At 42.8% G+C, this 14,728-nt stretch overlaps 1 protein-coding gene across 4 annotated transcripts in view; it reads right to left on the bottom strand.

Moving 5' to 3' along the window:
* The window catches only part of FILIP1 (filamin A interacting protein 1), a 112,653-nt gene that overhangs the window by 43,990 nt on the left and 53,935 nt on the right, over positions 1-14,728 (bottom strand). For 3 of the 4 annotated variants that reach the window (XM_087775495.1, XM_087775496.1, XM_009475631.2), the window contains 2 exons: positions 2,992-3,165; positions 709-887 (listed from right to left, as the gene is read on the bottom strand). In XM_087775495.1, the coding sequence (XP_087631621.1) occupies positions 709-887; positions 2,992-3,165 (353 nt within the window). Of the gene's footprint in view, positions 1-708; positions 888-2,991; positions 3,166-14,728 lie in introns of those variants that run through there. The other variant, XM_087775497.1, reaches the window with a different exon arrangement.

The raw sequence follows: 14,728 nt of genomic DNA, 5'->3' as shown, positions 1-14,728 counted from the left end.
CCTAAGGTAGGTGCTCTTTCTTTTCTTAGAGACTCAGAGAACAAATGACTCCCACAAGGAAGACAAACACTTGAAGAAAAAAACCTGGAGTGTATGAGCTTGTGAGATAAACACTGCAGATAGTCCATCGCAGGCTGGGCATGTTTTATAAAACACGAAAATATTTTCTTCCAGGGGAACACAGATCTTGCCTGGGGCATGCGTCTTCAAAAATATGAAAAATAATGCAAATGGTTTATGACGTTGCAAGCCTAAATGCGAAGGGCATGGCAAAGTCCATACCACTTGTGTGCCAGTATCCTAATGTGTGTTGTGGTGTTCCTTGCCTTGTCCTCCTGCTGTGACAAACAGTGCCCCGTCCTTCACAAAATGCGGCGCTTGGCTAAGCAAGCCAGCTCCAAACTTAGCCAACATAAATAACATCTGATCAAAAGCTACCAGGAGGTGAACCCAAAACGGGCATGAGTAATGCAAAACAAATTCGTTTCTTAATTCACGCACACGCTACAGGAACATTCAATGGTATTCCTCCAGCTCTAGACTTGCACAGTAATGTACTTACTAATAACATGAGTGGACCAACATTTACAAATGGTTTACACATGAGTTTACTGTTATTTAAACACAGAAAATACCAGACCATGTCACTGGTGAACCGACAAGCACTGGGACACTGGGGATACTCTTTGCACTGTCTCAGGTACTCACCTCTCCCGCTCCTGTTCCAAGAGGTTGGTAAAGTCATCGCTCTTGTTCATGTAATCTGTATGTTTATGTTTCTCATTTTCTAGCTCATAAACTGTGCGGCGATGGCACTTTTCTGCCAAGAGGAGCTGTTCCAGCATGCGCCGATATGTCTCTTTCTGCTTTTCTTCAAGTCTATCCAGCTGGATTGTAGGAAAGGAGAATAGACTGTTTTAAGGCTCTCCTTGCTTACTTCATCTGATTTATTAACCAACAATGTTGTGTTTGGTAAATGTGAGTCCTATAATTTTATGTCTTGGGCTTTACATAAAACAGTGACTAGAAATAAGAGTAACTGTCCTGTAAAAGTAATGATTTCTTTGGACGGCGTGTTTCCAATGAACATTTGCACGGTTCTCAGATACACAAAGGACAGAACTTCGCTTAGTTTTAGGGTAACAAATAATATTGTTGCAGTGCAGAATTTCCCCTGTGGCAAGGTGCTGTGCACTCTTTCCTCATTTCACACGGCAAAAGCTGTAGCAAATGCCAGGGCAGGACACATGGCCTCAAGACCCTGGGAGCCTGAGTTCATGCGCCTATATGGGGACTAGACGCCTACATGTGGAGCATAAGGTGTAAGCTCAAGTCTGAAATGTGAGTTATGCATCTTCAACGTACCTGTAGACTGATGAGATAAAAAGTCTAAACTATTTAGATTCAGCATAAGTTCAGTTTCACATTACCAAATACAATTCATTATAAGCCCTAGGGTTTTCCCCTCAGCCTGATTTTTGACAGAAATTTCTCTTCCTTTATTAGCAACACTTTACGTTTTTTGTCTTCTGCGGTTTTTTTATTAATTTAATATGCCAATTATTATTCAAACAAACACTAAGGCCAGGGAAGAGTGTCTAAAAAGTTGGCAGGGCACTCTGAAGCCACCACGGCTATTCATGTTGCTCCTTTCACTGTCTCTTGGGAGCAGATGACAAACTCCATTCTCCTCCCTGCCGAAGCAGCCCTCAGCCCTGGCACTTCTCTGCTTGCCTGCACCCCAGCACAGCAGCTGGCAGAGCTTGCTCTGCCCACCCTAGACCTTATCCTGTGGGAATCGCACCTTCCTTGGCCCCTGCTGCACCGACCAGTTGCTGTTTCACAGGGTGCCTCAGGAAACTGAGGGAAATAAGAGGGCAGGAGGACCACAGCAATTTGCTCTCCAGAAGTTGACCATGGGAGTCAAAAAGTAAAACAGTCATTTTATAAAGGAGCCAGGTTGGGTTCAGCCTTTGAGAATAGATCTTTTGCACTTACGGAATTTTGTCACCATCCTATTTTAGCTCCAACATAACCCTTGCGGACCTACACATGACGAAAGTTTTACACTGAGGTCCCTGTCAAATTATCAGCTTCTTTAGACAAAAGCCCTGCTAAGCTCTTTTAATCTTGTTCGACAGTATTTCATGCATGCTCCCACACGCTAATGTTTGCTTTTCTTATTTACTATCATCCAAAAAATTCCAGAAGACGCTTCAATGAGAATACACAGAATAAAGATATGCCATGGTAGACACAATTTCTGGTGAAAAAATTAAATGTTCTAATAGGAGGAACTATGAAGATTTGGACAGGCACTTCAGTATTTTATGTTGTACATTGTTGCATGCTCTGGACGGTTATGAAACTATAAGCATGAGCAGTGGCTGCTTATTTTGGCGTTCATGCTGGCCTCAGACATTCCCAGGCCTACTCTACATTCATTTACTGCATAGATTTTAAAGCAAGGGTTCAAGTGCTACAGGTCTCCTTTAGGGACTGAACTGACTTTGCAGTCCTAGAGCTTAAGTGATGTAAAATGATTACGGATTTATATTCCCATAAATATGGTCAAAGTCAATCTCTGAAGGTTTTCTTTTCCTAACTACCAACATGATAGTGCTCTGGTATGCCAAGAAAATCAAAGAGTGCTTACCAGGGCTGTGAGCAGTAGAAGTTGGAGCCTATAATTGAAAGGAATTTGAAAAACAGAAATGTAACACCCAAAGATTTTGTTCTCGCTTAACGGCACCAGCCCTAAGGAGCATACAAGCTCTTTATTGTTTGTGTTCACACACAGTGACTTTGCCTACAATTTATTCTGCAGTTGAGTGAACAAGAATATTCAAATTTTCTTTGATTTCTTGTCATTTGTACAAATGCTGTGTTATCATCTTGCGTGCTTTACACACACCCAAAATATGTGGAGTCTCACTTCTGGTTAGGATTCCCCCTGCACAGACATAATGATGTAAATCAAGAAGTTATTACCTCTGAAATTGGTTTCTCATAGACGTCTTCCCCTATAGATTTTTCTTGGGCAAGGATGGCGTCCCTGTGTAGCACTCGGAGCACGTTCCCTGGAGCTGCAGACCCATAATGAGCTTCTAAAACTTCAGGTTTGGTTTTCTCTGTCTTCAGCATGTGGATCACATCCTCCCTTGCCTGTAACATTGCAAATCATTACCATAAGCCAACCTATTAACCAACACGGAAAACAGGGAAAAAGGGGGCATTTCATACGTACGGACTGCATACACAAAAATAAAATAAATTAGAAGAACGCCGGGCTGCCAATGCAAATATAAAATCTTTGGGAGATATCAGAGTAAACATGATCTGTGCAATCCGAATGTCATCCTGGTAGGCATTAATTATTCTATTCCTGCCTGCCATTACATTTGAATGCTATGAATTTTTATCTGGGTTGCAACTATAGCCAGGGAACATCATTACTCTTCGTATACTTCACCTTATGCACTGTCCATGCTGTTCCCTGACCAGGATAAGGAGATGAGTAGAACAAGCAGCACAAGTGGGCTGAATTAATATTTCTCAAACAGCCTAGAATCAAGTATTTCCTTGTTATTCCCTACCTGATTTTGTGACTCAATATTCTCTTCAAGTAACTTTTAAAATAAAGTTTTCTAACTTTTGTTTGTTTAAACAAAACCCTAGAAACATTGCAGACCCTGGCTAACCGTCATAACTGGCAGCAGACCCAAAGAGGCTGAACAAACCCTCCCGGCAGCAGAGGAGGACTGCTGACGCTGGAGTGGGGGACGTACCTGGGAGCAGTGGTGCTCCTGTGGCTGAGGGGAGCATGGGTCCCAGCTCCTGCTCCCTGCTCTGCGTGGGAGCCCCCAGTTTCAGGCAGCATGAGCAGGCATCTGGGCATGATGAGACTGCTCTGCAAGGCCACCTGGCTATGAATAAGGGGCATTTTAGGGCTGTGCTGCAGACAAATGCTTAATCCCGAGCTCTGTTTCTAATGATACTTGCCAACATCTGTTAAGCCATCTGTAAAATGGGGGCAGGGCACTTGCTTGTCCTTCAAGGCAGGTTTATAAGGCCATGATCCAGGGAGGGGCTGTAAAAGGTGCAAGTTTTCAGTGGGCACAAGGGAGCTCCCGGATTTCCCTGGAGAGCATCTCTCCCACAAGCCCAAAGGGACGGGGGGCAAAAGAGTATGGGCACCAACTTTTCTCTCGCCTGCCCTTCCGGCACTCAACCCATGTGAGCTTGGGAAGCAAATTAAGGGCTAAGGAAAAGTCCAGATATTTTAGAAAAAATCCCTTACAAATACTGCCCCTATGTAAGCAATGACTGTTTAGGATTTATGAACTGAACAATGCTTCATGCTTTTTCACAGTGTTCGTAATGGCACTCCATATTATCCCTGTAGCAAATCTTAAATCTTTACCCAGTACCACAGAGGCATCACAGCTCTACAAAACCACCTGCTTTTAAAATGAGCAAGGAAATAATTTCAGGAAATGGCAAAGACCCTTTAATCTTTTTTTTTTAATAAAACGGAGTAACATGAAAATAAAACAAAAAATGAACTTGAGGCAAAGATCATGCCACCCAATTGAGAACTAGCCCAATTATAAACAGTTAGCTGTAGGGGCTTACTCTCTGCAACATTTTGTAACCTTAAGTAAAAGCTTTGCGTGTCTCTGCAAGATACAAAATACAGACTGGAATGGTATTAATGTTGTCTCAGCACAAGTGTGGGGAAGGTGCACCACTCATGGATGTCAAAACTGCAGGTGAATTATGTGGGCTAGTCCCAAAGAGTGCCAAAAGAGCATGTACACCTCACTACATCATGTCCTGGGAATATGCCACTCTCAGTTCAGCCAAAATACTATTTTAGGAAAGTTTTAGACAGGTTTGAGAATATATCATTTTTTATATCCCTGTAAACATAACAGTTATCTTAGCGTCTCCGTTACTGTGAGGCCAATGCTTCTATATTGAAGAAAAAGCCCTTAAAAAGTCTAAAAGGATAGCATGACAGTTTGGGAGGATTTATATATATCCAGATTTTATGACATGTTGTCTTAGGCCCTTTTAGGGAGAGACAGTTTTGGGGCCATATCTGTGTCCTGCCCCCATGAACAAAATCAGTGTCCCACTGTGTGCCTCGCAGCAGGGGCCCCATGCCACAGGCGTGCTCAGGGAGAGCACTGTGCAAAGGGAGCACTGAAAACAGCAGGATGAGGGGGCAGCCCCCTTCTACCCTGTGCACCAAGGGCCACAACCAAGCATGCTGAAGCCTCGATTCATTTTGGTTCTGAGCGCAGAAAGCTTCAGGCCCCACACACCCCATTCCTCAGGGACAGACACACCTAGGACCCTAGGCTATTTGGGAGGTGAGGAGGATGAGTTCATTCTCTCCTGTTGAAGCTGTCGGGCCCCGGATGGCATAATTAAACATTGACAGGGCCAGGCAGAGCAAACAGAGACAACTCGGGCTTGGTGGTTTAACACTGTGACTTTGGAGAGCAAAGAGCTGGACTCCAGTCCCTGCAATGCAATTTAATACAGTAATAGCTGATGGAGGGATTGAACACTGCTCTTCCCAGCGAGTGCCCCAGCCCCTGTTCAGTTGTACACTGCCATGCATACTTTCCTTCCACCCTGATTAGTCTTTAATCATTGACAATTAAAATGGAGTAACTTTAGCAGGAGGGAATGAGAGTCCCTGAAACAGCTTATAACTTGTCAGCTAAGAAAGGTTTCTGGAAGCTGTGGGTTTAGATCCCCTGATAGCCAGAGGGAGCTGAGCCAGAGGAGCGGGTGATGCTGAATGGAGGAACCAGCGCCCCAAGCAGGAAAGAAGGTGCCCAAGCTCAGTTCAGAGCTTTGAAGGAAACACCTATTCATTGCTTCATCTTTAAAAGGAAGCAGTGACACACTTAGCTCCAGGGGACAGGGCAGGGCTGTCAGCCCTGAAAAGCCCTAGCTGCATGGGGAGGGTACTCAGCCTGGGGACAGGCTGGGTGGCACCATCCCCAGGGCGCAGGAAGCTCCCCGCTCACGTAACCCTTCTTGGGCACCCCACGCTCTGCAGGCACTCGGGATCTGGATCGCGTTAGCGTGGCAAGGTGCCTTCTGCCTTTTCTGGGCTTGGCCAATGCTCCTATCGTTATCTTTTCAAGGGTATCGGCTAATTCACCAAGTACTCTGTTTCCATGGATTTATGATAACAGTTTGTGAAAAGCAAACTAACAAACAGACACTCAGGTTGCTAGGAAGCATTGGACCAAAAAAGGGACCTCGTGCTAATAATAAACTGGAGAGAAATTTGCTTTTATTTGGTCAGCAACAAGCCCCAGCATAGGAAGATTCTGAAGTGCAGCTAACCTAGGTCAGAGAGGGGCCCGGGCGACATCCTAACTTCCCATCAGCCTCAGGATTTGCAAACTCCAGTTAGCCTCTCTGAAACTCCTTAGGATAAATGTAGAGAGAAGGAGCTGAAACAGCAGGCCTGTGTAACTCACGATTTCATGTTTCCTCCAAATGACTAATTTTCCACTGAAACAACTAGAAGAAAGCTCATGTGGAGATGTTCTCTTTCAATGTATAGTGAACAACTATCATTATACTAAACTGCAGAATACAGACCATTTTCAGAAAACAAGTCAGAATAATCTTGTAGAGGAACACTTGGGCTACTTCACCACATGCACCTGGAAAGGGGTACAAGAAGCTCAAAGCTAAGAAGAGGGAACCATACTGGCAAGCTGTTTCGTTTCTACTAGTGGACATCTACTGTAGGTGCCTCCCTTGTCTCAAAGCACAATGCTGTTTAGCATAAATCATAAGCTAGGAGATAAACACAAGGAAGAGATTTCAAATTGGAAGTAAACTTATATGTAAATCCCAGAGGAAAGTTGTTAGCTGTTTTGATAGAAGGAACATGGTGTTTGGCACAGGAAAGCCATCTCTCGAGTTCTTTTTTTTGTTTTATTGATGCTCTGATGAGAGAGAGTATTCAAGCATAAGAAGACCACATATTGCAACAGCTTGTAACACAATGAAACTTATTTATGTAAGTTCAGAAGACTGCAATTAGTCAGAGAAGCTCTTTAAAGTCAAGACACAGAATTTAGAAAATACATACATTTAACTTTTATTGCTTTTTCATTACTTAATTTGTCCTACAGAAAACTCCAAGCTGACTTTCTATCATCTATACTGTTCAGATTGTGGGTTCTTGAAAATAAATAGACTTTTCTGTTAATAAAGTGCCCCCAAGTACCTGATTCTCTAAACAGTAGGAGCAATTAAAACGGATTAATGAAAAGGCCACTTTTACCTCTTAGTAATACTCTGAAGGCAAGAAATACAGAAGGCCAGATATATTGAGGGGTGTTTTTCTACACTCATTTTCTCCAGGAGCAAAGCCTGCTTAGAGACTCCCTGTCCACAAAACTCATAGAACCTTAGAACAGCCCAGGTTGGAAAAGACCTCAGAAGATCATCTGGTCCAACCGCTCATGGGAAGGGAAGCCTAGATGAGATCATCTAGCACCATGTTCAATCACATCTTGAAAACTTACAGTGATGGGAACTCTACCACATCCATGGGGAGGTTGCTTCAGTGATCGATGGTTCTCACTGTAAAAAATTTCTTTTGTATGTCAAGACAAAACCTCTCCCAGTGCAACTTGTACCCATTGCCCCTTATCTTCTCTGTGTGGCTTCTTGTGAAGAGAGAACCTCCATCTTCTTTGTAGCCACCCCTTAAGTACTGGAATACTGTGATGAGGCCCTCCCCCAGCCTTCTCTTCTCAGGAGAAAACACCTAATTCCTTCAGTCTTTCCTCACAGAACAGGTTCTCCAGCCCTTTGATCATCTTCATGGCCCTCCTCCGGACCTTCTCCAGCCTGTCTGCATCTTTGTTGAATTGTGGGGACCAGAACTGGACACTACTCAGTTAACTCCTTTGGCTGTCCCTGCTGATAGAGGAACTGCAAAATTGAACTGAATTTAAGCCTCATTTTATGCTTACTGGAGCTGCCAAAATCTAAAGGCTGGTGACCTGAGATCTCAAGTACATCCACAGAGGGGCTGAAGTGCCATGGAGCACTGCTGTCCCACACATCTTCGCCTGCTCTCCTTTCTCTCCTCTCTACTACCCAGTGATTAGTGCCCTTACTTAAGAGGTGGGGTCTGCCTTTCTACCTGGGAAATACGAAATCCCCAAGACAATGCTCCCCTCCCCTCACGAGTGCATGCTAGCCGCCCAGCTGGAAGGCTGATGTGAGGCCACTCTTTGCAGGGTTACCCTGAAATACTCCTTTTTTTTTGTCAGAATAAAAGAGAAGGGCTTTCTTTTGCTCACTGGCTTCAGCAGAGCAGGAGTCTGAGTTCCAAACCTCGCTTTACTACTTGCTTAGTAAAATATTTAAATGATATAGAAAGGATGTAAAGAGGTCCCTGCATAAAATTGAAACCATTGAGGAAACAATAGCATGACTCTGCTGCTTGTAAAAGGGGACCGGCAGCCTAGCAACCAAATTCTTGGTCAACGGAAGGACTGTTACACAAGCTCGGCGTTCGGACGTGATTCCTCCTCGTGCCCTGCCTTGCCAATTTACTACAGCCCTCTCTCCCCATTCCCACAGTCTTTGGCCTCTCCCATGAGACTGTTAACAAAACTCAGCACCCACTAAACAGGGAATTTTTGCCACAGCCCAATTGTCACCTGGGTAATGGGACTGAGCTGATCAAACTCGTTTCATGTAAGGCATCTAGTAAATCGGAAAAAAATTTCGGTTGTATTCAAGATGGGCTGAATGGAGTCAAAGTAATCACTGTCAGCTGGGAGTAAAATCCAACTCAAGATCTTTTGCCAGTATATCTTCTAAACTCTTCTCGTGAATTTTGCTTGTAAGTAGCCTTCCCACAAATTCACAGTGTTCCTCTCTTGAAATCAGTTACCAGTAACTATTTCCTTCACAGCTCCATGTTTGGAGCCATCTGAAATACATCTAACTACTTCAGACCATTATAAATATTTCAATAAAATGATGACAATGCTCTCAATTTCAAGTTTTGAAAATCTGGGAGCAGGAGTATTATTTACAGGGAATACACTTATGTAATATTTGGAAGATCTGATATTTCCAGCTTTTGACTATTTCTTTTCTAATTATCATGACACTTTGTTATTCCTGCATAAGTGAAAGCACCAAGTTATAGAGGTTTAATGTTTATGAAGTCATGTTTTTCTTGTCAGTGATTAATGGCAAGTAATAACTATCAAACCACAGACAGGAACCTTTACTTCTACTCGTGTTGTTGTTACTTGCATTTCACACAGTTCAGGTTATTTATAGTGCAGCAGCTGCTCTGTACTGCATCAGAAACTAGATAAGGTCATAGGTTCTCCAAGTAATGTTGTGGTCTTACCAGTGGCTGATTTCCTAAATTCCAGTAGACTTTACAAATGTTTCACCTAGCACTAACAAACATCACAACCAAGGCATCCTTCTGAGGGAGATCAGGAGGATGTTCTCACACTGCTTTCTGTACCATCCAGGACAAGCTCATGCTGTGTCACTGCCAGGGCAGGAATAGTCTTGCCTCTGAAAATTCCCATTAGAGACCATAGAGAGTGAATACCGTGTGTTTGTTTAGTTTAGTTTAATGAAGAAAGCATCTTCAGGCAGATGTACTTGAAAAACTGCATCTGCAAAACTTTCTTAACACTAATCCACTAATGCATGTTTAAACTCAGTAACTTCGCGTCTTTTCTTACCTTAGGAGGAAATTCAAATAATTAAAAGGAAAGTACACTTTCTTCATTTTATGTCATGATACTATGAATATGAATAGAGAAAGTAATAAAAATTACCCCTGCCTACTGGAATGACACTTTTGTTAAAGGCCTGATTCTTCAAGCTATCCTTACGTAGGGATACAAGGACTGGGTAGCAATTTGTCTTCCAGGTCAGATGTACTTACTGTACAAAGCATGCTTTGAAGCTGGGAAGTTAGCTGCTCTGCTGTATATTGCGTCATACAAAGCTCCTTTTTGCAAAAAAACTCAAGAAATATTTTTCTCTCCTATATCAGATATCTGAAGTAGCCTTGTTCATATCACTTAGTGATTCTAGCCATGCAAAATCCTGGCTATTGCCATGTACACATAGTTTTTCTTGCAAGGAAGACTTGCAAGGAAGAAGAAATTTTTTTCTTGCCTTTCATCTTAGCTTAATTTCCCAATACTTGAAACTGTGGACTTCACTTGTACGAATTTCTTTTAACATTTCTGGACTCAGGTCTATGTATGTGATTTACTTTGGAGGTAAATAGATGACTTCAGTGATGAAAAGTGACCATGGGTGTTTTTGTACAAAAGTTCAGTGAAATATATCCAGAAATGCAAGTGATCTCTCATGACTCTGGGGTTATGAAACAGAATTGTCCTTTCTTCTCCACACCGTGCAGAACTTTCTGGCCTTGTATGAAGCCTTTGGAGCTATACAGTGTATTTCATTTTGTTGTACGTTATCTTACAGTGATAACACAGAAAGTCCTTCTAAAATCAATACTGGAGGAGAGGCACATGATAGACCAGCTCATCCACTGCACAAACCCTCTGAACTGGCTCCAGAAGAATTACATCAGAGATTAATTTGGCCTCTTATGTTTAAAAGAGTCCACGCTCAAGATTGCAGAGCTGGGGAGAAGCAGCATGGAGCAATGTATTACTTCTTGCAGCAAGCTTCGAAACAGATCAAATGAGCACTAGAAGACATCTGTCTGTTATTTCCTGCCCACACAGCTTTGTTCTGCTTTATTGCCAGAGAGCTCCATGGATGATGTCACTTTTTTCTGAAGAAAACAGGCCACCAGAGCCTTTCACTCACATAATTAATTATCTGTAGTCTGGGCCACGGCCAGAAAATTCCCATGGCAAGGCCCCGAGAAGTATTAACTCCACACTGCTTGATGTTTTCAGAATTATTAGGGTCTGGGATATCCTGTCATGTCTTTTCACACCGAAAGAGTGCTTTGCTCGGTATTATCAAATCATGGGGCAGTTACAGCAGCATGTAGAATTATAGTGTCATGATCCAGTCAGCACAGAAAGACCAATGCAAGGGGTCACTGTGAGTTATGTACATGAATCTTCATGTTGGGATATGGTTTACATGCTTCAGCAATGCATCACAATGGCTAAACCCGCTGTTTTGGGTTTGCCGTATCCAGTCATATAGTTTATGATGTCTCAGCCAACATTAACCGTATAATAACATTTTGCACATGACCTGAAGCCCAGCAGCAAGAAGAGACCACGAATTTATCCAACTAGCCAGCAGGGAAAGGAAGGAATATCTGTTAAAACACCTTTTTGGACACCTGAACGGGAAGAATCATTAACAACAGCGCACGAATGACTGTATTTGCAGTTCAGGGCTGGTATGTGGCTGCGTGATGTAGTGTGCATCCTAACAAATGAGGTAACTAACAAAGCAACTTTAGGTCTTTCATCTGACCAGCACTAGTCACCACAATGCTTGCAAAGGCAGAGGAGAGATCCCTGGTTCAGGTACTCCAAATCAGACATGAAAACCCAAATGACTAAGTCCCTATTCTCGTTTATTCATGCTAAGAAAATGATCTGCAGCTTTCCATATCCCAGGTGAATGGCCAATCACGAGCTACTATAGCAGTATAGGAAGTCATTAAAATTGCAGCACATTTCCCACACATCGAGGTGTTTTTATATTGCTGGAGCTGTGGAGTAAGTTTCCATGTTCCTTTTGTAACCACAACTTATTTTGTGATCAGTTAGCACCTCCTTAAGAAAAAAAAAAAGATGGCTAATGAAAGGGTAGTAACAGAAAAAGCATTTCTTTTCCTCTTTCTTGTGTTATCATCTGCCCCTTAGTCCTACGTTAACCAGTCAGTCAAGACTCAAGAGATCTATGTTCTGTCCATGGACCTCTTTCTCATGCTTCACACAAAAAATTAACCTCACCATGCTCCAATTTCCATTCCATAAAGGAAATAATACTTCCCAGGTATGCTGTGACATTTAATTCATACGTATATATAAGACCTAGGTACTAATGCTATGAATACCACAAAAAATATGGCACTCTGACATCAATATCATTCTTCTCCTTTTCATTTTTCCCCCACTCATTATAGTCTTTGATTTTCTCCATGTTTATGTACTTCTATACTATCATCCAATTTGTTTAAATCCATTGGAAACTAAAAAGTATCTTAATTAGACATGTAACTCAGGTTGTCTAAATTGTTCTTTGGAAGTGCTTCATTGACTGTATAAGGAACTGAAGCATCTGAAATTAGGTGCTCTGACCTGAACTTCAGGGAGGCACTTGAAACTGCTGGCCTAAGTACCCCCTCTCCAAGAGGAACAAACCTGCCCAGGGATTTTTTTCTGCAGTGATCTAGCTGTCTTCTGGCAGGAATGAGCACGCATGGAGCAGGACGGAGTGAGAGACAAGCTGGTGCCAGCGGGGCCATAGCCGTCAGGATGATGAAGTTCAGAGGAAATCCTTCTGCCTCCTCGCAGAGATGCGAGCGTAACTCAGAGCAGGATACCAACAGACGTAAGTGTGTATACATGTGTAATAAACTGTATACACAACTTTCTCTTGTCCAAGCATTTTGTTGGCTTCAACAAGCTGTTTTTCAGTGCTCAGCACTACACGGATGTGCATTCAAGTTACTGATGACTGATGAATGGGCAAGAACAGTAGGACTGCACTACAGCGAGCACTTACCAGCGTAGCCAATTATTTGAACAGAGGAGTTGTCAGAGGAAACGAAGGAAGTGGTGTGAACTCTTAGAGTGAAGTAACTTAGAGAGGGCAGACAATGAAAGGCTCAGAGCGAGAGCTCCCAGCCATGCCCACAATGCCCTCACAGCCTCCTGCTGTCTCCGAAATCCCCCTGATTCTCCCCAGTGTCTGTCTTTCCCCTTGCCCTCCCCAAGCCCCACTTGGACATCCTCTCCCCTCTCCATCCTCCCATTGCATTCCCAGGAATGATTCTGAAGCCCTTCAAAATGCCATTTTGCCTGAACTGCCAACACTGCCTGAACCAATACTGTGGAAACAGGTTTCCATTATGAAGCTGACTGCATCAATATTTCTGTTTCTGACTTGTTTAAACTTGAAGGTGACAAATGCCTGGAAGTTACCATGCAACTGTACTTGGGTTAATCAGTTCCACTCATTTTGCTGGCATGGAAGTATTGATGCTAATTTTTTTGCAAAGAAAATCAATCATTTCCAGGATACGAAAGACTTCACTTGCGAAATCCAAACCGTTCCTGTCTTAGAAAAGGACTTCCCTTCATAGTGTCTCAGCAGTGCATCATTTTGGGTTCTGCATGTGCACAGCCCTCAGACATAAGTCACTGAGCTCATTTTATTTTGGACATCATGCAAAATTCTACACTGAAGCCAGCAATTCTGTAAAGATGTGGCAAGACACAGGATGTTCGGTAGGGCCAGCAGTTTTCTGTGTGAAAATGTTACATTTCTCTCATTTTAGTCAACCAATAGGTGGAGCCTTTAACCCTAGAAACAAGACACTTTCTCAGATAGCCATGTTTTCACAATTATTATGTGAAGAATCATAGAACAGAATCATAGAACTGTTTAGGTTGGAAAAGACCTTTAAGATCATCAAGTCCAACCATTAACCTAGCACTGCCAAGTCCACCACTAAACCATGTCCTCAAGCACCACGTCTACCCTTCTTTTAAATACCTCCAGGGACGGTGACTCAACCACTTCCCCAGGCAGCCTGTTCCAGTGCCTGACAACCCTTTCAGTGAAGAAATTTTTCCTAATATCCAACGTAAACCTCCCCTGGCACACCTTGAGGCCATTTCCTCTTGTCCTATTGCTTGTTACGTGGGATAAGAGACCAACCCCCACACCAAGTACAGTTTGCATGTACTGCATGAATCACATGCACGTGAATGCTATAAAAGGTAAAAATACCTTTGCACATACTTTATAAATCCAAGCATTTCTACATAATTCATAAAATTTTCATAGCATAAAATAGCTGTGATTTAGAAGAGAAATTTTACAGATAAAACTGCATGAATGTCCCAGTCAAACTGCCTTTCTTGGGACCAACTGATTTCACCCTATGGGTTCAACACTCAGCTTGCTGTCAAGTTTTTTACCAATTTTGATCCCATCCAGTGTGATGTAGTCTCTTCACAGGGCTTCAACGCTGCCCTGCAGCTGTACATCAGAAAGCACCCTTAACAGAAGGTGTTTAAAGGTGTTTTGAGGCCTGATGGCAGGACTTCTGTGGTGTGTGGGAGGGAGGGAGACTGAGGACGACTCCGTGGCTTTGGTGGCCCAAGTCCAGCACTCACCAAAGGGCACATGTGAGCAGGCATGTGCCCTGCTGAAAGACATATTTGCTTTTATTAAAGCTCATTTTGAATGGAAAACAATGCAGTTTGCTCTCAAGAGCTTATCTGATCCTCAGCTGGAGAATAGGAGACACAAACTTAATAAATACACAACTGAGGCTGCAAAGTTAATAAAAACAGACTCAGCTACAACTGCAATGTTAAATTAACAGCTGGTGACTCAGAGTACTGGACAGCATGACACATAAGACATATGCTCATTGCAAGCTCTCCCAAGAATCCCAGACATTTTAAAGCCAGAGAGTCCATACATGTAGCATTTATTGCAA

The sequence above is a fragment of the Nipponia nippon genome, unplaced genomic scaffold (assembly GCF_047370975.1).
Source record: "Nipponia nippon isolate SJK-2023a ecotype South Korea unplaced genomic scaffold, ASM4737097v1 scaffold_4, whole genome shotgun sequence".
Taxonomy (NCBI): domain Eukaryota; kingdom Metazoa; phylum Chordata; class Aves; order Pelecaniformes; family Threskiornithidae; genus Nipponia; species Nipponia nippon.
This window is presented reverse-complemented; position numbering and strand designations above follow the sequence as displayed.